The 23,868-nt window shown below is 47.8% G+C and overlaps 1 protein-coding gene across 1 annotated transcript in view; it reads left to right on the top strand.

The window, feature by feature from the left end:
* The window catches only part of CREBBP (CREB binding lysine acetyltransferase), a 1,783,742-nt gene that overhangs the window by 1,231,741 nt on the left and 528,133 nt on the right, over positions 1–23,868 (top strand). Inside the window, exon 21 of the mRNA XM_078663125.1 lies at positions 13,299–13,355. Within this exon, the coding sequence (XP_078519251.1) occupies positions 13,299–13,355 (57 nt within the window). The remainder of the gene's footprint in view (positions 1–13,298; positions 13,356–23,868) is intronic.

The raw sequence follows: 23,868 nt of genomic DNA, 5'->3' as shown, positions 1-23,868 counted from the left end.
CAGGTGACCAAGATTATGCTCCGGAACCTGCCGCACTATCTCCTTATACCGTGGCTACGGAGGAGGGTGGATCATATTCTATGGTGTTGCCTAGGGCAGCTGAGGCTCTCCACCTCGACCTCCCTACTGTGGCCGTCAGGGCTAATCTCCTGACAGAGGTGCTTCAGCCAGCTTCTGCTACTATGGAGCCGCTGCTGCCCTATAACGATGCACTCTCAGACGTTCTTTTGGGCACCTGGTCCAGGCCCAACACATGGGCTCCTGTGGACAAGAACGTGGCCCGACTCCATCGCCCGACCCCGTTTTCCTCCCCCAATACCCCACCCCGAGAGCTTGGTTATCCAAGCCTCTGCGTCCCTAAGCGCATTCTCTTCCGCACCTCCGGACAGGGAATCCAAGAAACTGGAGTAATTTGGGAAGATTTTCTCTTCCGCCAGTTCAGGCTTGCGGGCTGTGAACACTGCATGTCTCTTGGGCCGTTACTCCCATTCTATGTGGGATATGGTTGTGCAAGTGCTGCCTCACTGTCCGGTGGAGGCTTGGAAAATTCTTTCCCAAGCTATTGCTGAGTGGAGAGGCGCAGCCAAGTTCACCATCCGTTGTGGTATTGACACTGCTGACTCGCTGGGCAGAGCGATTTCAAAGACAGTGGCGCTACGCCGTCACGCCTGGCTGAGGACGACTGGCTTTCTGGGGATGTCTAGAACTCGTTGATAGACATGCCCTTTGATGGCACTCGCCTGTTCGGCGATAAAGCAGTCTGCGCGTTGGAACGTTTTAAGGACTCGCGGGCTACGGCCCAGTCCTTGGGCCCTTCGGTCACATGCACTCCTTCCGCTTCTCGCTCCTTTCGTGGCCAAGGAAGGGGCGCCCAAGCATGTTCGTTTCAAATCCACAGGCCTGCGCAGCAACAGTCTCAGCGCAGTCGTGGACATGGGACCCGCAGAGGCGGGTCACGGGGCCAGCGTGCTGGTCAGTCCACCCGCCGCCCTGCAGCCACTGTCCCCAAACCTTCCTAGTCTGGTGTTTTTAGGCCCACCAGACGCCAGTGGGTGGCAGGATTCGCCATCACCTCCACCACTGGCACACCATCACATTCTGACCCTCCAGCCATGCCACCACAGTACAACCGCTTGTCAGGGCATCATTTGACAGTTCTCCAGCAAGAAGTTACGGCCCTCTTTGCCAAAGGGGCCATCGAGCGTGTTCCGATGTCAGAAGTAGGTTGTGGTTTTTACTCCCACTACCTCTTGGTTCCAAAGAAGGACAAAGGCCTGCGTACTATCTTGGACCTTCGGAATGTCAATGGCCTCCTCCAGAAGGAGAAGTTCAAGATGCTCACACGTGCTCAGGTCTGGTCTACCCTCGACCCACAAAACTGGTTGGTAGCGATGGACCTGCAGGGCGCCTAATTTCATATCCCAGTCCTGCCGGCTCACTGGCGTTACCTGTGATACATGGTAGGGCAGGAGCATTTTCAGTTTACTGTGCTCCCCTTTGGCCTTACAAGCGCCCCTCGGGTGTTCACGAATGTGATGGCAGTGGTTGCAGCTCATCTGCGTAGATCAGGTGTTTCAGTCTTCCCCTATCTCAACGACTGGTTTTTGAAGGCGGGCTCGCCCCAAACAGTTGTCTCCCACCTCCAAACTATGGCCGACCTCCTGCATTTGCTGGGGTTCTCCATCAATGTGCGAAGTCGCACCTGATTCCCTCTCAGAAGCTCCTCTTCATTGGAGCGGTTCTGGAAACAGAGCAGTTTCGGGTCTATCCTCGCGAACTGTGAGTCAGGAAATTCGGGCTATGATTCCGATCTTTCAGCCCTTGTCCTGGGTTTTAGGCAGGACTACCTTGAGGCTGGTGGGCCTCATGGCCGCCTACATCCTGCTGACCAACCATGCCAGATGGCATATGCCGGCTCTGGAGTGGGACCTGAAGTTCCAGTGGGCGCAGCATAAGGGTAACCTGTCCGACTATGTCCAGATCTCAGAGGGCACTGCACAACAATTGCAGTGGTGGCTCACGAATCATCATTGGGTCAGCGGCAGATCCCTTTCCCTTCCCCAACCGGAGCACACAGTGGTGACGGATGCGTCCCTCCTGGGATGGGGTGGCCACATGGGAGAGGGGGAGATCAGAGGCCTCTGGTCTCCGGTGGAGTCACGGCTCCATATCAACCGTTTGGGGCTTTAGGTGATCCTTATTGCACTGAAGGCATTCCTTCCCTCTGTCAAGGGGAAGGGGTGCAGTTGTTCACAAACAACACCACCGCCATTTGGTATTGCAACAAACAGGGCGGGGTGGGGTTGTGGACCCTATGTCAGGAGGCTCTGCGCCTCTGGACTTGGCTGGAATGTCAAGGCATTTCTTTGACTGTTCAACACCTGGCAGGTTCTTTGAACGCTAGAGTGGACAAGCTCAGCCCCAGGTGCATGATGGATCACAAATGGCATCTTCACTCTGAGTAGGCGCAAAGTCTCTTTCGACAGTGGGGAGAGCCTTGGTTAGATCTATCCGCCACCGAAGAGAGCGCACAATGTCAGCTGTTCTGTGTCTTGGAATTCCCAAGGCGGCCCTTACTCGGCACCGCTTTTCGTCATCAGTGGAGCTGATGTCTATTGTACGCCTTTCCGCCTCTACCACTTCTTCCCAGAGTGCTGAAGATGATCAGGCGCAACCAGGGCCAAGTCATTCTTGTGGCACCGGACTTGGCTCGAAGAGTTTGGTATCCCGAGCTGCTCAGTATGAGCGTGAATCCCCTGATCTGACTGCCTCTTCGAGAGGATCTCATGTCGCAGCAGCAGGGGACGGTCCTCCACCCGAACCTGTCCAGCCTCCACCTACATGCGTGGAGATTGAGTGGAGACCGTTCATTCCGTTTGACTTACCTCTTGAAGTCTGTGATTTCATTCTGACAGCCAGGCATCCCTCCACTAAATCGGTATACGCCTGCAGGTGGAACAAATTTGTGGCATGGTGCACAACAAAGGCTGTGGATCCCCTTTCTGTCCCTCTTTCAGAGGTCCTTTTGTTCCTCCTTTCTTTGGCCCGGCAGTGCTGTGCTCTGGGCACTATTAATGGCTATTTTTCTGCGATTTTGGCCTTTCTAAGGCTCCCTGCTCAGCCCTCTCTTTTCAAGTCCCCTGTTAATGGATTTCTCAAAGGCATTACTCACCTTTTCCCTCCTATTCCATTTGTGATGCCACAGTGGGACTTGAATCTGGTACTTACTTTTTTAATATGCGCTTCCTTTGAGCCGCTCCATAATTGTCCTCTTTGTTTGTTGACTTTGAAGACTTATTTTCTGGTTGCTATCACCTCCACTAGGCGTATGAGTGAGCTCCAGGCTCTGTCTTGTAAGCCTCCTTTTCTGTCAGTCCATCCGGTCAAGCTTGTGCTTCACACTCGTCATTTCTTCTTGCCAAAAGTAGTCACTGCTTTTCACATTGGGCAGACCATCACCTTGCCCACTTTCTTTCCGCTGCCGCATCCTTCCAGAGAGGAAGAGCGGCTCCACCGTCTGGACGCAAAACGTGCGCTCTCTTTCTATCTGAACCGCACACAACAGTTCCAGGTGGATGACCAGCTCTTTGTTGGCTACGTGGGCTCCAAGAAACGCCGGGCTGTGCACAAGAGGAATATCTCCCGCTGGGTCGTCTTGTGTAAAAAAGCCTGTTATTCTCTGGCTAAAAAGGAACCTCCGGTGGGGTTGTGCGCCCATTCTACCAGGGCCACAGCAGCTACTACTGCATTGGAACGTGGTATCCCCCTGCAAGACATCTGTCAGGCAGCTACGTGGGCCTCGCTGCACACTTATACCAAGCATTATTGCCTTGACAGTCAAGTCCGGAGAGACAGCTTCTTTGGCCGTTCTGTTCTCTGTGACTTTCTGGTGTGATCTTGATTCGCAGACCCACCTCCGGGGTTGGTATTGCTGGGGTATCTATTCTAAGGTAAGAAATCTATCACCAACGTGTCTCTTTCAGATGCACAAGTTACTTACATGTGTAACGATATATCTGTAAGAGACATTAGTTAGTGATAGATTCCTTACTGCCCACCCATCCTCCCTGTTCTGCGAACTGATTCCTAGGGTTAAGGTCATCCTTTTCAGGGCCCTAGTTTTAATGCACCAATGGTCAGTATCTTGCATGGCTCTGCGTTCCTGGCATGGAAAGTCGTGTACAGAACTGACGTCTGCTCACGTGGGCGCATCTCAGTAGCTCCAGCGACGTGATCTCTGTGACTACGGCACCAGCGATGTACACGGAGCCGTAAGAAGACGCCTACCGACGCACAGGAGTACAGCTGACTTAACTTTCCGGATCCAGTCTGACGCCTGGGGATATTCTAAGGTTAGGAATCTATCACTAAGTAATGTCTCTGACAGATATATAGTTACACAAGTAACTGGTGCTGCACGTAAACACCATTCATGTTTTGCCAAATTGTCATCACAAGTATGCTGAGAAGGATCAACATCCAGTCTGCAACCTCTGGTTACCGGTGGATCACCGAAGTGAAGATTGCAACGTGTGTTCAGCGTTCACCCCGAAAACCTTGACGGTAAGAGAAAGGCAGAGAAGAGCCAACTACAACATGCAGGGCCAGAGCACAGCCTTATTGGTACAAGACCTGGGCCTCTCCAGCACGAAAGCGGACATTGTCGCAGAAGGTCCAGAAGGCGACACAGGCATGGATACCCAAGTTGTTAAGGAATAAAAGAAAACTTCGAGAGAGGTAAGAGAACCGTCGTCCTCGAAGAAACTAGCTCACTCCAGAAAACCAGTCTCAAGAGCCTCAAAGGGAGCATCGGCGTTAAAGCATTCGATGTCTGCAGTTGCGTCCAAAAAGAAACGCTCCATAGGATCCTTAGACAAGGACTCCGTAACGACGAAGACCCTTGAATAATTCAAGAGATCGAAAGACAAGTGATGATGGGCATCACTGAAAGAAGACACACATGGCTGCAGTTCTCAAGATTCAAGCCAGAGGTGCAGAACAACATACTGAACACACCGTTCAGTGGGGAACAGCTCTTTGGAAGCGTTGTGGATGACACGCTGAACCAATTAAAGAAAGACAACGAAACAGCAAGATCGATGGGGGCTCTACAATTCAGAGGTGGCATGCGTAGAGGAACCACCCACTCAAGGAAGGCAGCGGATAAAGGGAACCATCATCCCACAACTTTGCATCAAACATACCAGCAAGTTTACCAAGGGGGAAACCAAGGGCAACAACGAGGACAGCACCAAAATTGGTAATACCAACAAGGAAGACAAACCTTTCGAGGACGCCCCCGTAGAAGAGGCCTTCCACAATGAGGGGGAACACCCACAGTATCTAAATTACTGCATTCCAAACACACCACACCGTTCAGAAACATCACAGTGTGTGCACGTAGAGACAAAGACAACAATCAACCAGTTCCTACAACATTCTACACCAGTATGGGGCAGACTAAAGAACTTAATCCAAAAATGGAGAGAGATCACTTCAGACAGATGGATCTTAAACATAATACGGTACGACTACTGCATAGAAGTAATCAAAATGCCTCCAAACAAAAGCCCAAGGAGGAAAGTACATTCCAAAGGAAAAACTACTCTGGTATTCCAAGAAGTACAAGAACTACTAGCAAAAAAAGCTATAGAACACGTACCACACAAGGAAAGAAATTAGGGAAATTACTCTACATACTTCCTAATTCCGAAGATAGACGGAACACTGCGTCCTATCTTCGATCTCAGATTCCTCAACAAGTTCATAAAGACTCAAAAGTTCAAGATGACGACCCTGCAAGAGATAATACCTCAGTTGCAAAAAGGGGACTACATGGCTACTATAGACTTAAAGGATGCCTATTAGCACATCCGCATGAACAACATGCACAAAGGGCTATTAAGATTTGTTGTCAATGACACGCACTACCAATTCAAGGTGCTAACATTCGGTCTAAAGTCAACACCAAGAGTGTTCACAAAGTGTCTAGCAGCAGTAGCTGCACACTTAAGGAGACAGGGATCCATGTATACCCGTATTTAGATGACTGGTTAGTAAGGGCAAACTTGTTCAGAGTCTGCATATACAGCATATAAACCAAGTGATAGATACACAACTCCAGCTCAGCTTTTCCATACACTGGGAGAAATCATCGCCAGAACAAGAAAAACTGGGGAAAGTGTTTCCAAGCGAGAAACTAAGAATGGCCCTACTGGAAGAGACACAGCTATAACAGATAGGGCAAGCTCTGACAGTGAGGACAGTGGGAAAGCTACTAGGGATGATGGCTTCATGCATTCACTTAATCCCAAGCATTCGCCTACACACGAGACCATTCCAAAAATGTCTTCAAGCACAATGGTCACAAGCAACAGGGAGTTGGGAGGAACTAGTGGTTGTCCCACAGAAAATACAGGAGGAAATAGCACGGTGGAACAGGGAGAACATTCATGCAACCAACTCCAACAGTGACCAGTGCCTCACAGATGGGATGGGTAGCTCACATGAACAATCTCAAAGTGAGGGGACTGTGGACACAGCAGAAAGCTCTACAGCACATCAACAGCCAAGAATTAAAGACAGTGTTCCTAGCCTTAAAAGCCTTTCAAAAAGAGCTATACGGGAAAACAATTCTAATACAAATAAACAACACAGCCACCATGTTTTACATAAACAAACAAGTAGCAATGCAGTCAGTGGCACTTTCGACTCTAGATCAGCAACTCTGGACGTGGGCAATCCCATGGAACATAAACATAATAGCAATCCACCTGCCAGGAAAGGACAATGTAGAAGCGGACAAAATGGGCAGATAAGCTTCGTCATCCCATGAGTGGGATATGAATTAATACGAACTCATCAAGGGTTTTCACAAATTGGGAACTCCAGAGGTCGACCTCTTTGCAACACCCCACAATGCAAAAGGCCAACGCTTCGCATCCAGGCAACCTTGCAATCAGTCCCTAGGAAATGCGCTATGGATAAACTGGTCAGGGATATTTGCTTACGCTCCCCCTCCCATCCCCCCCGATACAACTACTCCACAAGGTGATCAACATATGCAAGATCAGACACATGACAATGATTCTCATTGCCCCACAATGGGCGGGGAAGACTTAGTTCTCAGAGATAATGGAGATAGCGCAAGGGTCAATTCACAAATTGCCAAACAGACAAGACTTACTAACTTTGCATGAGGAAAGAGTGCTCCGCCCAGAACCAGAAAGTCTGAGCCTTCGCTGCATGGCTCCTGAGGACATAGAATGTTTTGCGCCTAAAACTACCAGAAAGCACAATGGTAGTCCTAAGGGAAGCGAGAAAGCGGACTACTAGGAAATGTTACACGGCAATATGGAAAATGTACTCTCTATGGTGCCTCAAAGAAGGTCTTTCCCAAAAAATCACTAAGGAAAAGAAAGTTCTGAAGTATTTAACGTCTCTACTGCATATTAAATTAACCTACACATCACTGAAAATTCACTTAGCAAATTGTAGCATTTACAAGAGGACAAGCAGGGAATAGCTTCTTCACTTCTCACATAGTCAAAAGGTTCCTAGAAGGAGCAGAAAGAATCGCCCCACCAATGACTGTGCCATACCCACATGGAATCTAAATATAGTACTCACTCAGCTGATGAAGCATCATTTGATCCCCTACACAAGGGATGCCACAAATGCTCAAACTAAAGATGGCCTTTTTAGTAGCAAGAACATCACTATGTAGAGCTAGTGTAGGCACTAACATTACAGGAACCCTACTTACATAATGACTGAATCGTCATCGGAGCAGATCCACATTTTATGCCAAATGTGATATCACGATTCCACATAAACCAATCCATACAACTGCCAAGTTTCTTCCAGAATCCAAAGACACAAGCAGAAAGGGCATTTCACACTCTTGACGCTGGAGGAACAGTCATGTATTACATTGCAAATATAAAGGAATACAGAAAGACAAAACAACTCTTTGTATATCTTTTGCAAACAGTTTCTTGGGAAGACCAGTAACCAAGTACACATTTGCAAGATGGCTTGCACAAGCCATACAAGTGTGCCACACCAAGCAGGACAAACATTACAAAGAGCTCCAAAGGCTCACTCAGCAAGAAAGAAAAGCGCAACTATTACCTTTCTCGTCAATACTCCAATTCAAGACAATTGCATGGCACCAATATGGTCTCCAATGCACACATTCGCGAAACACTATTACGTGAACATCCAAATGAATAAAGAAGGACTAGTAGGACAAAGTCTTGCAACATCTATTCACAGACCAATGCTCATCTTGGACCCAGCCACCACAGAACTAAGAAACCGCTACAAAATCTATGCACAGCCTGTGAATACAGAAAAGATTCACACTTCAAACATATAGTTTCTTACCCGTCTGTGTAGTTTAGCAGCTTGAAGAATATTTGGGTTTCTTTAGTGAACTCATCCTCCTCCACCAAGTAAGATAAGACGGAGGGGAAGAAAAAAAATCCGAAGATGGTTACCAACGGTCCAGAGGAAGCACGTTGTCGTCCACAAGGAAACAAAATGGTGGCATATCGACGTCCACTAACAAGAAAAGAGGAAAAAAAGGACAAACACTACAGTTGTAGACCCAACCATGAGATGGCGGAACAATGCACAGCATCTGAATCCAGAAAATTCTTCAAGGTGCAAAACTACACCGACAGGCAAGAAACTATAAGTTCTTCTCTGCAGTCTCCTCTGCTGGGCTTCGTCTTTCATCCTTCTTCGTAGGTTGCGGCAATCTGCCTTCTTGGTTCAGGCCTGCCCCCTAAATACTGTATTTAGGGGCGTTTTAGGGGTCTTGACGTTAGTATTCAATGGGCTACTGACCTAGGGGTGACTACACCCTTGGTGTGCTCACACCACGTGGGGGAGTGAGCACAATCCCAAATCCTGATTGGAGAGTCCTGCCATCTGCAAGACGGCATGCACTGAAGAGTGGGTTTCACTTTGCCTCCTCCACCTGAGGGGTGGGGTTGGCAGAGGTGGGCAAGCCTTCTGGGCTGGGCTCATTTTTCCTGCCTGTCCTTCAACTGAAAAGCGGGTGAGACAGGAAGGGGGCCTGCTCCTGATAGCAGGAGAGGCTGGATGTCGCTTTACAAAGGCGGCAAGGCATTTGAAGCTCCACTGCCACAGGTGGCACTTCCTGACCTGGGGGAGGCCTACACAACCAAGTCTATAAACCACCACCACCGTCACATTTTCACTCTGTGTTACAGATTTGCATGTATTTACCAAATGTTTAGTGGTAGTTGCAACACACTACACCACAATGACAGTCATTGTTTACTGTATTTTGATAACTGGCTGATACAGAGCAGAAGCCAACAGCCTTTCTTGGCACACACTTAGAAGAAGGCTTGCCTCTATACAGATGAGGATTCAAAGCAAATGCCAAAAATTATATCTGGTGCCAACAACTGCAACTCTTCCTTGGAGCCATATTGAACACAGTGATGGGCAAAGCCTATCCCAGCCAGAAGATTTATTGGAATTTCAAAGCTGCTGCCCTCTGTAGAAGACATTGTGTTCTCTGACAATTAGCTTCGTACATAACATTGGTGGGAATGACTGCATTTTGAATGGCAACAGCTCTAAATGGTTGCCTTCCTGTGTCTGCTACAGGAGAGAAGGCAATGGGTAAGGGTTTTTAGTTGGTGGGAAATTCTAGTATTGCTAGAGCCCGGAGTCCAGCACAAACTAAAATTGTAGAACAGCAGAAGATTGTTACCATTACATATCATTTATCAACTGTCAGCCGCACTTGACCATTATCACAGAAGTTTCCCTTACGAGATGCGGAGCGAAGCTGGACAACTGACCCCTCTTGGTTCCTGGACACAGGAACAGCAGCAAATGTATGTCAGTTTTTTGTAGCTAAGAGCAATGCAACTGTCACTGAAAGTCTCTCATGCTCTAAAATGCAACACTGTGCTCATCTGAGTGGGCAATTTCTACAATGTACTGCATTCAGAAACAGGGGAGTCATTCACCTTAATTGTCAACCTTGCCACAAAATATATGGCATTAGGCCATTTGTAACTAAGTCCTCCTTCTTGTGGACCATCTTCCATGAGTCAATAACAACTTTACATACCTGTTGAGCAGGACACTCACAAAAACGTGGGAATGGGAGGTAAAACCTCTAGTACTTCAGTAGTAATTTCAGAGATGGTGAAAACCCACTGTCAACCTCTTTGTCAGAGCTTAAAATGCCCAAATTAACAGGCTCCCGCATCAAGAGTTACTAGGTAGTGCTCTATGGATGAATTGGTAAGGGTTATTTACCTGTGCTTTTCCTCCACTACCATTAATTCCATATGTAGCGAAAACATAAGACAAACATCCATGATGATCATTTTATTTATGCCCATCTGGGTGAGAACCATTGTACTCCAAAGCTACTGACGTATCCATCGCCCTCAGGAAAAGCTAGTCCTGCAGGCAGAACTCTCAGCACAGCATCAGGGTGCAGATAAGACACTTGTATCCTAAGCCTCGGGATCTTGCAATTTGCACCTTATATCCTAGAATTTTGCTATCTGCAACTTCCATGTAGTGTATGCTCATTTTGAGAGAAACCAGAGGACTCGCTACAGGAGCATGTTGTCACCAAATGTGAAAACAGTTTACTCTACTGTCTTAGTAAGGACAAACAACATCTTCAGTACAATATATTTTCCATTTACTGAGTTTGCACAAATCAGGCCTAGCAAGCAAGCTCATTAGGTTTTTCTTGGGACCTAATGTTCTTACACTATTTGTAGGGTCCACATGTGAGCCGTTAAATCGTTATGAACTGCATAGCCCCTCATGGAAAATAGCTTTCCTCATTACAAACGCTTCGTAATGTAGTTAGTGAATTGCAAGGTTAACTGTGGAGGAATCCTTGATTCGGATTCACAAAGATCAGGCCATTCTAAGAACAAACCAACCAATTGTTTATTCCTAAAGTTTTCTCCCCTGTTCCATGTCAATCAATTTATTATATTATCAATCTTATTTCTACAGCCTTGGTCAGCTGCAGAAAAAGCTTTACAAGCATTCGATGCCAATTGAGCCTGTCTATATTACATTGAACATGCAAAGTCAATTAGAAAAACAAAACCGCTATTTGTTGTTTTTAAAAAAAACTTTGAGTCTGGCCTTGCGCATATTGGATAGTTCAGTGCATTTTGGCGTATACTAAACGTAACAAAATACTATACCTAGATCACATTCTGTTTGCAAAAAATAGGAGCCACTATGGCTTTTCTAGGGTAGATTCCATTTGCAGAGACCTATAAAGCTTCGACATGGTTTACAGCACTTAACCTCATCAGGAATTACTGTTGGCATTCTGTTGCATGAACCACGACTGGCATAGCTCTACAAGGTTTCCCACCCACGGGTGACCGGTGAACTTGGTTTAATCCACTATGCTGAATGTGAAAGGCTTGTTACTGTAGCCCCACATAATCCCACCCAATACATTGTTGAAATTGAATCATTGCTTCTAGGTTACTATGAATCCCTAGACTGGGATTTGGGACAATGTGTTAAAAGAAATAAATCAATTTCACTCTTCACAGTATTGCACACACACAAAAGGTTCTAAGAAGATAGACATTTTTTCACTAAAAGCATTTGTTACAAAAGGGTGAATCTGTTTCTCAGCACATCTAAAATAACCACACAGAATATCTTGAAAACAGCAAATAGGCATGTTTACAATGAAAATAAAATTAACATTTCTAACATAGTTAAAATGTCACTTAAAACCTAACACCCTAAAACCTACTTCTATGCGCTGCGCTAGGAGAGCATCGAAAGTAGAACTTGCAATCTAGACTTTATTAGGGTAAAGCAATGCCTCGTTGACAGCAAAAGCTGTTATCAGAGAGGTGTTAAGGCAGTGATCGCTGCAAAAGGAAAACACAACGTAACTGCGTCTTTTCTCCTAGCCTCAGTTCGTTATGTGCATCAGGTGCAAAGTATCATCTTTTTGGTGCACTGGCAGCAGTCAAGACCCGTTTTCAGTAGTATCTTGTGTGATAATCTAGGTGGAGGGCATCTTCTAACAAGTGGTCATGTGGTAGCCCTTCTATATTAAATCTTATGAGGGACTGGAATTTCTGCCATATGTTTAGGAATGTCTGACATATTTGCATCAAGGTGTGCATCCCAGCTATATCCTTATGAAAATATATGGTAAACGGAGGATGTCAATTCAAACCACATTGTTTTGGCTATATGTCTGTGATTGCTCTTATTTGACCTTGACATTGTGATAATTAGACGCTTGTCCCAGACTGATGTTGCATCAAGTGTTATCTGTTTCCTTGTTAGAATGACGTGATGCTTTCACAGTTCTTAAATTGATATGGTCAGATGACATGTGCGTTAACGGCCGACATGACGATGATTCTGCATGAATTGGAAAAATGGTAACTCGCATTACCTAAGATAGTCGGGGTCTATTCATAATGGAGTCTGACCTTATGGGCTTTACGTCAATGTATGCCCCTCGAGTGAGGAGTACTCTATTGAAAAGTTTGAATGCCACTTAATGCAACTATTAGATAACATTTGTAGAAAGAGCATGTGATTAAATAAATGGGAATACAGAACGTGGCTTTAATTTGTCTAATGTTAGTCGTTATGGGTGATTTTCTGCAGTCAGTCCGATATGGTTCACTCATATGTACTAAGAACTAACCAGTCTTTGGATGATCTAGGAAGGATTTGCATGGTAGCATGTCCGTTTAAAATTTAATTGGATGTTTTTTTGTTAATGTTCAGTCTATCCTGAAGGTATTTGATCTTAACTCTATTTAGCATGTTCTTCAAAATATGAACATACAAAGTATTCAAACGTAATATTTTGAGGTACTTTAAGTACAGCATCAACACACACTCTTTAAAATGTGTAGCTCTTTAAAGTTGGCAGTTCTACATCTGTTGTAACATTCCTGTTCTCATGACAAATGGGGAAAGGGAGTACTTTGGCTCGCTGTTCATATGTATTTGTATTCTTTACAATTGACTTTGCTTTGACTGAAAATTTACAGGCATTGGTTTCATCTGTTTCAGAAATATGGGAGTAGATGATTTTGGCCCAACAAATATATAAATATTTAGGCTTGTTACACAAGTACTATAAATCCTGACCTGACCGGTATTAGCATTTTAAACACTGTCCCACATGCTCTGATTTTTCATACTTAATTTGTTTTTATAGCCAGTGTAGAAGCCTTAAATTATTCTGAAACTGGTTTTCATTTTCTTCTGTCTAGGACAATCTCCAAAGACCAGTTTGAAAAAAAGAAAAACGACATGCTGGACCCTGAGCCGTAAGTACTGTCTTAGTAGGAGACCCTATTTCAGTTTTTGTAGTGAAGGATAGAGTAAAATTATAATTATCATTGCCATTTTAATTAGAGCTGTGATCTTTAACTGTCTTTTGAATTGAGAAAATCCTGAACCATCAATAATATGGCTGCTGTTTTAGAACACATTCCTAAACAGCACACTGTTAATCATTTGTATCTGAAAGAGACATGTTAGTGATAGATTCCTTACCTTAGAATTACCCCCAGGCATCAGACTGGATTGCAAATTTTTTCGTTAGCTGTACCCCTGCCCGTCGGAAGGTGACGTTGTGTGGCTCCGCGTTCGTCGTAGGCGTCGTGATCCCTGGTATGACATTGCGGCAGCTACTTAGATGCTGCCCTTGCGCGCTTGTCAGTTTTCTTTTTCCACACCAGCAAGCGCAGATCCGGAGAGAGCGTTACCCCCAGTCAATTTTTGGCTGAGTTTTTGGGGACTTTTGTCTCTGTTTTTTTTTAGTCTTTGACTCCTGGTGTAATAGGGATGCCTGGTTTCAAGTCTTGCGAGGTTTGTCCCTGCATGGTGACGGACTCGCGCCGTGAGTGTCTCTACTGACTGGGGCGGGACCATGACCCCATTTTTTTTTTTAAACAAATTTTTATTAGGTTTTGTCACAAAGCATACATCAGCTGTAACAGTTCCCACCTCCCCTCAATCGTACGCAATCGGGTCCGCCCAACGGAGTTCTAGGTGGTGGTCCCCTGCATGAGCTTGACCAACTGGACACTAGCCCGTAAGGCCGATCCTATCTATGTGTTCGTAATGCTCAAAAGGAACACAAAGTTAAACTTAACTCCCCCCCCCCCCCCCCCCCCCGGTCCCCGCCATCGGTGCATTGTAACAGGACAGTCGTTGAGGGTCTGAAGCATAGGCGTTGTCAGTTGAAAAGTCATGCAATGTACCTGTCTTGTCATAGGGGTACAGTCCAGTTATAGTGTTAGTCCTCCTGGTCATGTCGTGCATCATAGTCGCGTAATGTTTTCACCAGGGCCTCCCACGCCTGCGCAGTCTCTAAAGCCTTGTCGTTCTGCAGTCGCCGTGCCAATTGAAACCTCAATGTGCTCTCACCACCCGCCCATTTAAGGAACTCATTGCGCCATTTAGCATCCACTAGGCCCGCCTGTGCCTTCCAGTGTCGTGTGATTTCGTGCTTCGCCAGGATAAGTCCCATATCTATGAATTTGCTCGTAACCTTGTTTTTAGGGGTATGCGGAAACCAACAGCCATGTCAAATTGTAGTTCGCGCTCTGTCACCGCGTTGAGCGTATCACCCACTTTTTTCCATAAAGGCCTAAACTAGGGCATGACCATAGCATGTGGTCAAGCTCCACTCCAACCGCCCTACATCTGGGGCAAGCCGCGGAATCTACCGCAAAGTATTTTTTGATCTTTCCCGAGGTCAAGTACGCCCGGTGAAGGATATAAAAATGAACTAGTTGAAATCGCGCATTGCGCGTGCTCTTCCAAGCCCGACGCATCAACTGCGCCCAAACTGTCCTGGGGATTTCCTTCTCTATATCCGCTTCCCATTTACTCTTAAGCGTCTCTAGTGGAGGCAATCCCTCATTAAGCATTCTGGTATATAGGCACGTAACTGCCTTAACCGTGCCAGCCGCCATCATGGTATATTGGCAGGCCATTGTCGTTTGCCGTTCAGCAAGCCCTCCCTTCCAGTGTGTCTGTATTGCCCTCGTGAGCGCCGAGTGCAGCAGGAAGTCTCCTCTAGGTAGGTCATATCGGTCCAAGAGCGCCGGAAACGACAGTAGCACCCCGTCTTCATACAGATCACCCAAGATTTGTATCCCCGCCTCCTCCCAGCTCTGCAATTGCGACCAATCCCCGCCATGTGGCAATGCTGTCAGCATCCCCAGTGGTATTTCCGGGGCATATGGGTGTCTCACTCCCGCTCTACGTTGTGTTCGGTTCCAGCATAGTCTAAGTGTGCGTTCTTCTTGCGTGAGATCACTAAGGGCTAGTCTCTGCTGCATAGCTATATAGGAGAGCACATGTCTAGGTATCCCAAGGCCCCGTTTATCCTCTGGTCCTCGGAACTCGCGTGCTATCTCCTGGGTATAGATCTGTAATTGAGCCGCTAAATAATACACTTCAAAGTCGGGAACAGCCAGCCCCCTTTTGATTTGGGTCTCATTAGTGTTGCAAGGGCCACTCTATGTCGGCCCGTACCCCAGAGAAAAGACACTACCAATGACTTCAAGAGCCGGAAGACAGCAGGAGGGATCCAAATGGGGAGCGTCCTAAAATAATACAGCAGTCGTGGGAGTGCCACCATTTTCAGCAGCGCTATTCGACCCGCTACCGATAACGGGAGGGTGGCCCAGAAGGACATACTCCCCTTCAACGCTCAGATACTACGAGAGATGTTGCCCTCCAAGATATCGGTTGGGGTGTGGTAGACATAGACCCCCAGATATTTCAGACAGCTGGGCTCCCATCTAATTGCCCTTGTCGTGGTGGGCTGGGTTTCCCCTTTCCGTACAGGGAATAAGCATGTCTTGGACCAGTTTACTCTGAGGCCAGATATTTCACCGAAGGTGGTCAATAGATTATCTGCTCCCTTCAGAGCTCCGTCGGCATCTTCAAGAAAGAGCAAAAGGTCGTCAGCGTACAGGGAAATGAACTGTTGCCCCGTCAAGCCCCGCAAACCCTTGTAGTGAGCCCCCGTGCGGATCGACATTGCGAGGGGCTCCACCGCCAGTGCAAAGAGCAACGGGGATAGCGAACACCCCTGCCTCGTGCCTCTTTCCACCGAGTATTGTGGGGATATCAGCACGCCCGATTTTACTCTGGCCTTTGCCGAAGCATAGTGGGACCATGACCCCATGTCGTTCCCCGACTGCCGGGCCATGGCTCCATAAACTTTGCTGGAGCGGTCCCGAAAGTTGCGAGGGACCAGTCGCGGAACCGCAACCACTGTTCAACGAAGTCTAAGCACTCGGGGTCAGGTAAGACGAAGCACAGGAAGTCGAGGAGGTGCCGTCGCTCTTCGCCTAGCCTGTCGCGCGACACGGCTGAGGGTGCAAATGGTGCCACCCCTGCGGCTCCAGCGGAGCCTACGCAGTTGCTGACTGCCTACCCGCATTTCCCGGGTCCATCGGCAACTCCGGCCCAGCTGCAGGAATTTCTGTGAGCAATGGGCCATATCTTTGGCCCGTCGGGCTCTTCCGGTGTGCCTTCGGGCCCTGCGGGTCAGACTGGGGGGGCCTTGCCTTTATTCGTCGATGGCTCCGGCTCGACGTCGTCGACGGCTCTGGCCTTGGCGCGCGCAAGACCCCCATGGATCCATGCATAGATCACAGCCGATGTCGGTTGACCTCATATGACGGACATCGACATCTACTGCGTCGGGCGATGTTGTCCCTGGCTTCCACCCCTACATGGAGATGGTGCCGAACCGGTGTCCATCGACGCCGATTCCGACGCTGATGGGGAATTGTTATCCCCTTCTCCTTCTTTCCCACCTGCGCAGCAAGTTACGGAGGACGGGGAGGACTGGGAGGAGTCTAAGACCCTCTCGCAGCCCAATGCAAGTTAGACCCGGACTGGGCAGAGGACTTGGAAGACACAGGTGAATCAGATTTCTCTCCGAAACCTGGTACACTGTCTCCTTCTACCGTGGCTACGGAGGAGGGTGGTACTTATTCAGGGGTGTTGCGTAGGGCAGCAGAGGCTCTCCACCACAAGCTCCCTACATTGGCCGTCAGGAGTAACCTCTTGCCAAAAGTGTTTCGGCCGGCGCCTTCCTCTGCGGAGCCGCTGCTACCCTTTAATGATGCACTTTATTATGTTTTTTTTGGGCACTGTTGGACTTGGCCCTCTTGGCAGGGTCATCCCTGAACTTTTTGCCTTCCTCCAATATTCTCTCTGACCTATTGTTGTTGGTTTAATGACTCTGGGCACTTTACCACTGCTGACCAGTCCTAAAGTGCATATGCTCTACCTACTGTAAATTGCTACATGTGATTGGTTTCCATGATTGGCTTATTTGATTTACTGTCAGTCCCCAGTAAAGTGCACCAGGAGTGCCAGGGCCTGTACATACAAATGCTGCTGGTGGGCCTGCAGCGCTGGTTGTGCCACCCACAGAAGCAGCCTTTTAAAATGTGTCTAGGTCTGCCATTGCAGAACCTGCGTGCAGTCTGGTACTGTCATGCTGACTGCGCAAGTACACCTACTTGCCAGTCCCTAAACCTTCCCTTAACTTCATATTAGTCACCCCTATGGTAGGCCCAAGGGCAGGGTGCATTGTAAGCATAAGGTAGGACAAGCCCTGATGTGTGTGTCATGTCCTAATAGTGAATTACAGCCATTTCCGTTTTTCACTATTGTAAGGCTACCTGTTATCATAGGCCAGAATGGGCTGCTGGTATTATTCTACTCTATAATCCCAGCAGGCTCAGGCAACATGGTAGAAAGTCAAGTTTAGTATGCCTGAACTCAGAATAATAAAATACTTCTTTTAGTAAAGTTTATTTTAATATCCTGTGTTTGAAAATACTACTTTTAGAAAGTTAGTATTTGCTTGCCTGACCATTTCAGCCCGCCTCTGCTCTGATGTGTATCTGCTGTCTGGTTTCTGTGTGTGACAGGGCTGGGGAATTCCTGGGGACAGGCTGGGATTGACAAGTGGTGAATAGAGAGATTACGCCAGGATGGGTGGGGGGAGTCCCCTTGACTCTGAATAGGGCTGTGCTCTGCCACCACAATGCTGGCTCCGCCCCCTGGGGAGCGACTGATGACTCTGCCCTGCACCTGGTCCAGGAAGAGGGAAGACTGTCAACAGAGTGCTCCTGACTGTACTGTCATACTGTCATCACAATGCTGGCTCCACCTCCTGCGGAGCGTCTGATGTCCCTGCCCTGCACACTGAAAGGAGAAGCCAGGCCCTGAAAAACAAAGTGCTCCGAGACTGACTGGATTAGGCAAAGGCCCCCCTAGCCTGCGAGAACAAAAGAAATGGTGTATAAAAGTAGGAGCCCAGCTCCTAAGAAATTAGACACTGTTCACGCCAAGAAGAAACTCTGCCTGAAGAGAAGGACCTGGGAAAGCTGCATGGAGGACTACTGTCTCTAATCCTGAGAGACTGGCCTGAGGTGGGTGCCTTGCTGCAAGAAGGAGAGAGACAAAGACTCAGAAAGACTTTATTTCAACTTGTGTATTCTTTTAAACAATCTCCAAGGGCTTGCTGGTGAACGTGCCCCCTGAACTACGCCCCAGAAGCATTGGGCGCTACCCCCCTGAAGGAAGTGCTGGTGACCGCGCTGCTTGTCTTTGCAGCGCTGCCCACGGAAGACGGAGTGTGCTATGCGCCACCATCGCGAACTCTGAAGAGTCTGGGTAACACCCTCTCTGTCCTACCAACCTCACCGTGACTTCTGCCACCGAGCCGTAGCTCACCACGCCAAGGGAAGGACCCGTCCGAGCTGAGCATCGTGACTGTGGCCTCCGAGCCATAGGTTACAAAGTAAGGCTGAACTTCGCCCCCCCCCCCCCGTGCAACGCCCTGCTGGAAGCGCCTCACCGCTGACATCGCATCACTCCACTGCCTCCCCCTTTAGGACCGGGACGGACGACGAGGTCAAGAGCCGCCCCACAACGCATCGCTGCCCTCCGAGAAGCGGAAACTACTGGCCATCGAGCCGTAGCTCGCCACGAAGGAAGACCGCACCACGACGTGGGACGTCCCCTCTACGCCTGCTTTTGTCTGCCCCGAACCCCCGAGACCAAAGGTACTGTAAATAGAATCGCAGTACGAGTCGCACTCTCTCACTACGACTCGCACCGCCTGTGTGCATTGAGGCCCCTTGAACGCCTCGCTCTGTGTCCCCGCTTCGCATCGTGTAAACCCTGAAGTACGGCCCGCACAAGCCCCGGACGACTCGTACTCTTTCTCCTCATAGGCCGCGTCGTACGCGTCTAACGGGAGGAGCGTGAGCTTTGGCAGGATTTTCCATTGGTGATCGTACGAGGCGTACAAGAGCGCTACGAAGCGCTCAGGCATTTGCGAACCGCGCAACAACGCTTGAAACATTGCATATAGTGCTGGGAAGCCGTTTTTGAGAGTCCTATAACCCATTTTAAGTCTGGAACATTACATTTAAGAACTGTGGCATTTTTTAAGAGTAACTGGAATCGTGACACCTGTATTTAAAGCCTGCTTGAGAGTTTCTATATAAAGACTATATTTTTACAACCAACAGTCTTGTGCCTCTGTGTGGTGGATTAGTAGTTTACTGTGTGTGTATGTCAAGTGCTTAACCGTGTGTACTCTGGGGATTAGCCTTGTCTGCTCGCGCCACACTACCTAAAGGGTGAGCAGGGGTTATTTCTAGGAGTAAGTCCCTTGCCCTGACTTAGAGGAGAGGGTCCCTGCTTGTCACAAGTGTATACCTGTGCCAACCAGAGACCCCCAAATCTAACAGGCACCTTGTCCAAGCCCAACACAGGGGTTCCTGTGGATAGGAACATGGCCCATCGCCCGGCCCTGGGCGACCCCATTTTCCTTTCCCAACACCGTACCCCTGAGAGCTTGGTTGTCCAAGCCTCTGCATCTCCGAGCGCATTCCCTTCCGAACCTCCGGACAGGGAATCCAAGAAACTGGAGCAGTTTGGGAAGATGATTTTCTCTTCCGCCAGTTCAGGGTTGCAGTCTGTGAACACTGCATGCCTTTTAGGCCATTATTCCCACTCTGTGTGGGATATGGTGGTGCAGGTGCTGCCTCCGTGTCCGGAGGAGGCCCGGACGGTGCTCTCCCAAGCTATTGCTGAGGGGAGAGATGCAGCCAAGTTCACGATTTGTTGTGGCCTTGACTCCGCTGACTCAGAGCAGAGCGATTTCCACCACAGTGACGCTACGCCGTAACGCCTGGCTAAGGACGACTGGCTTTTCTAGGGATCTCCAGAACACTCTGATGGACATGCATTTTGATGGCACTCGCCTTTTTGGCGACAAGTAAGACAGTGCGTTGGAGAATTTTAAGGACTCTCGGGCTGCGGCCATGTCCTTTGGACTTTCGGCTACGCGCACTTCTTCATCTTCTGCTTTTCGCTCCTTTCCCGGCGAAGGAATGGACGCCCAAACACGTTCGGTTCAAAGCCACAGACCTGCGCAGCAACAGTCTCAGTGCGGACGTGGGACCCGGCGAGGTGGGTCGCAGGGCTAGTGGATGGGTCAGTCCACCACCTCCCCTACCACCACTGCCTCCAAACCTTCCTAGTTCGGTGTTTCAGGCCCACCAAACGCCAGTGGGCGGCAAGATTCGCCATCACCTCCCCCACTGGCGCACCATCACTTCGGACACACTATCCATGCCACCTCAGTACCACCGCGTGTCGGGGGATCACTTCGCCCTTCTCCAGCAGAAAGTTGCTGTTCTCTTGGCCAAGGTGGCAATCGAGCACGCTCCAACGCCAGAAGTAGGTTGTGGTTGTTTCTCCCACCACTACTTGATTCCAAAGAAGGACAAGGGCCTGCGTCCTATCTTAGACCTTCGGATTGTTAATCACTTCCTCCGGAAGGAGAAGTTCAAGATGTTCATACTTTCTCAGGTCTGGTCTGCCCTAGACCCGCAAGACTGGATGGTAGTGTTGGACTTTCAGGATGCATACTTTCATATCTTTGCCCTGCCGGCCCACCGGTGTTACCTGCGGTTCACAGTAGGCCACGAGCACTTTCAGTTCATGGTGCTCCCTTTTGGCCTTACCAGCGCCCCTCGGGTGTTTGGCCAGGCAGGGCTCTTCTCTGGGCACTATGAAGAGCTTCCTTTCAGCAATTTCGGCCTTTCTCAGGCTCGCTGATCAGCCCTCTCTTTTCAAGTCCCCTGTTGTAAGTAGATTTCTCAAAGGCATTACCCACCTTTTTCCTCCTGATCCTTTTGTGATGCCGCAGTGGGACTTGAATCTGGTTCTTATCTCTTTTATGTGTGCTCCCTTTGAGCCGCTTCACTACTGTCCTCTTCGTTTATTGACTTTAAAGACTTATTGCCATCACCTTCACTAGGCGCGGGAGTGAGCTCCAGGCTCTTTCTTGTGAACCTCCTTTTCTGTCTGTTCATCCAGACAGTTGTGCTCCGCGCTCGTCCTTCCTTTTTGCCAGCGGTTGTTACTGCCTTCCATATCCGGCAACTATCACCTTGCCCACTTTCTTTTCGCCTCCGCACCCTTCCAGAGAGGAAGAGTGGCTCCACTGCCTGGACCCAAAAGGTGTGCTCCATTTTACCTGAATCGCACTCAACCATTCAGAGTAGATGACCAGCTCTTTGCTGGCTACTTAGGCGCCAAGAAAGGCCGGGCTATACACGAGGACTATCTCCCGCTGAGTCATCTTGTGTATAAAAGCCTGTTATTTTCCGGCTAAAAAGGAACCTCCGGTGGGGCTGCATGCCCATTCTACCAGGGCGACAGCAGCTACTACTGCACTGGGACGTGGTGTCCCCCTGCAAGACATCTGTCAGGCAGCCATGTAGGCCTCGCTGCACACTTTTACTAAGCATTATTGCCATGACAGCCAAGTCCGGAGAGACAACTTCTTTGGCCGTTCTGTTCTCCGTGACTTTCTGGTGTGATCTTGGTTCGCAGACCCTCACCGGGGTTGGTATTGCTGGGGTATCTATTCTAAGGTAAGGAATCTATCACTAACGTGTCTCTTTCAGATGCACAAGTTACTTACCTTCGGTAATGATATCTGTAAGAGACATTAGTTACTGATAGTTTCCTTACTGCCCCCACCCATCCTCCCCGTCCTGCAAACTGATTTCTAGGGTTACGGTCATCCCTTTCAGGGCCCTAGTTTCAATAAACCAGTGGTCAGTATCGTGCATGGCTCTGCGTTCCTGGCGCAGAAAGTAGTGTATAGAACTGACATCTGCGTGCAAGGGTGGCATTTAAGTAGCTGCCGCAACCTCATCCCGGCAATCACGACGCCTACGACGGACACGGCGCCACCTTCCGACGTGCAGGGGTTCTGCTGACGAAAACTTTCCGGATCCAGTCTGACACCTGGCGGTAATTCGAAGGTAAGGAATCTATCACTAACTAATGTCTCTTACAGATATATCGTTACCGAAGGTAAGTAACTTGTGTTTGAAAAATTCCTAATTTTTACCCAAGTATAAACCTCTTATAGCTTGTAAAGTTAAACAATTAACATTAGTGTTACCACAAGGTATCAAAATGTCTGGTGTTTTATTGGTTACTGTTGCTGTCATGATTTATGAAGTTTTATTTTTTTATATCAACACTATTACTAGTTGTAATAGAAAGTACAGTAGTAAGTTTGGTTACAAAATAAAGGTCATAATATTTGGAAAATGTTCTTGAAGTTGGGGCTGTATGCATGAGACTGAGTTACTGGCTGTACAAACTTAAGCGACTGGCTGTGTGAGATTAGCTAGCCATATGAGAGATCCAGAAATTGCATGGCCACAGTTAAATTGGGATGAAAGGATTGCGTAGATTAGAGTCACTGTTCCACTTTTGTAACTCTGCTAATCCAATGTCATAGAGTAATTTAACCGGAGTCCGTTTTATGAAATTAGGGACTCTTAATATCCATGAGGCTGTTTGTCTTTAGGTTTAGTTAGGTTTTAAATTTCTTTCCAAGGAGGTGCTTTCTTACAAATACCAGCCACTCATGTTTTTTTAAGCTTGTACATTAGCCCTGTTTTTCTCTACCATTTTTGAACATCAAGTATCGATCAATCATTGTAATGAATCGTCTTCCAACTTCATCTGGGTAAACAAGTGGCCTTGCCCATTTTTAGCTGGGGGTTCTCCACAGTATCCTTTGTGGATTATGGGCTTCAAGGCTTGGGAATACCAGATTTTTTGTTTCTTTAATGCAAAATATACAAATATGCCTTTTAAAAAGCTAAACTAGGGCAATATCGAAATACCTGTGGAATGTCATCTCCCCTCAAGCCCTCCACACACTAGACTCCCCAAACGATCCCAAACTACTTCTAAGGTTTTCTGTTCTATCAGCTTTAAAAAAGCAACGGTACATTGGATTCTATTTCAGAAGTCAAGACATTTGACTCATCACACTTATTTATCATGACTTACAGTGGATTCCATTTGAAGCCACAATGAAATTCAAAGTTGCTTGCATCACATTATAAACATGCAAAAATCCAGTCTACTGATCAGTTGCTTTAATCACCTAAATATCTCGGAACAGATCCTCTAATTTAAAACCAATAAGCTCAAATACCACTAAGTTTGCCACACAGTCCTTCTGCAGTGCAGATTCATCTTTCTGGAACTCCATACACACAAACATCAGTTGTCTTGACTACCATCTTCAATTCTGCAAAAGACTAAAAACCTACTTGCTTAAACTCTTAATTTGTCCTATTGGCCTTTTTTCCTACTACATCCTGATACCCCACTATTCTCCTCTGCTGTTTGACTTGTTCTTAAACTGTATATCCTTTTCTCTTTCAGTCTCCCACCTGAACC

This window comes from Lissotriton helveticus, chromosome 10 (genome assembly GCF_964261635.1).
Source record: "Lissotriton helveticus chromosome 10, aLisHel1.1, whole genome shotgun sequence".
NCBI classification, from domain to species: domain Eukaryota; kingdom Metazoa; phylum Chordata; class Amphibia; order Caudata; family Salamandridae; genus Lissotriton; species Lissotriton helveticus.
This window is presented reverse-complemented; position numbering and strand designations above follow the sequence as displayed.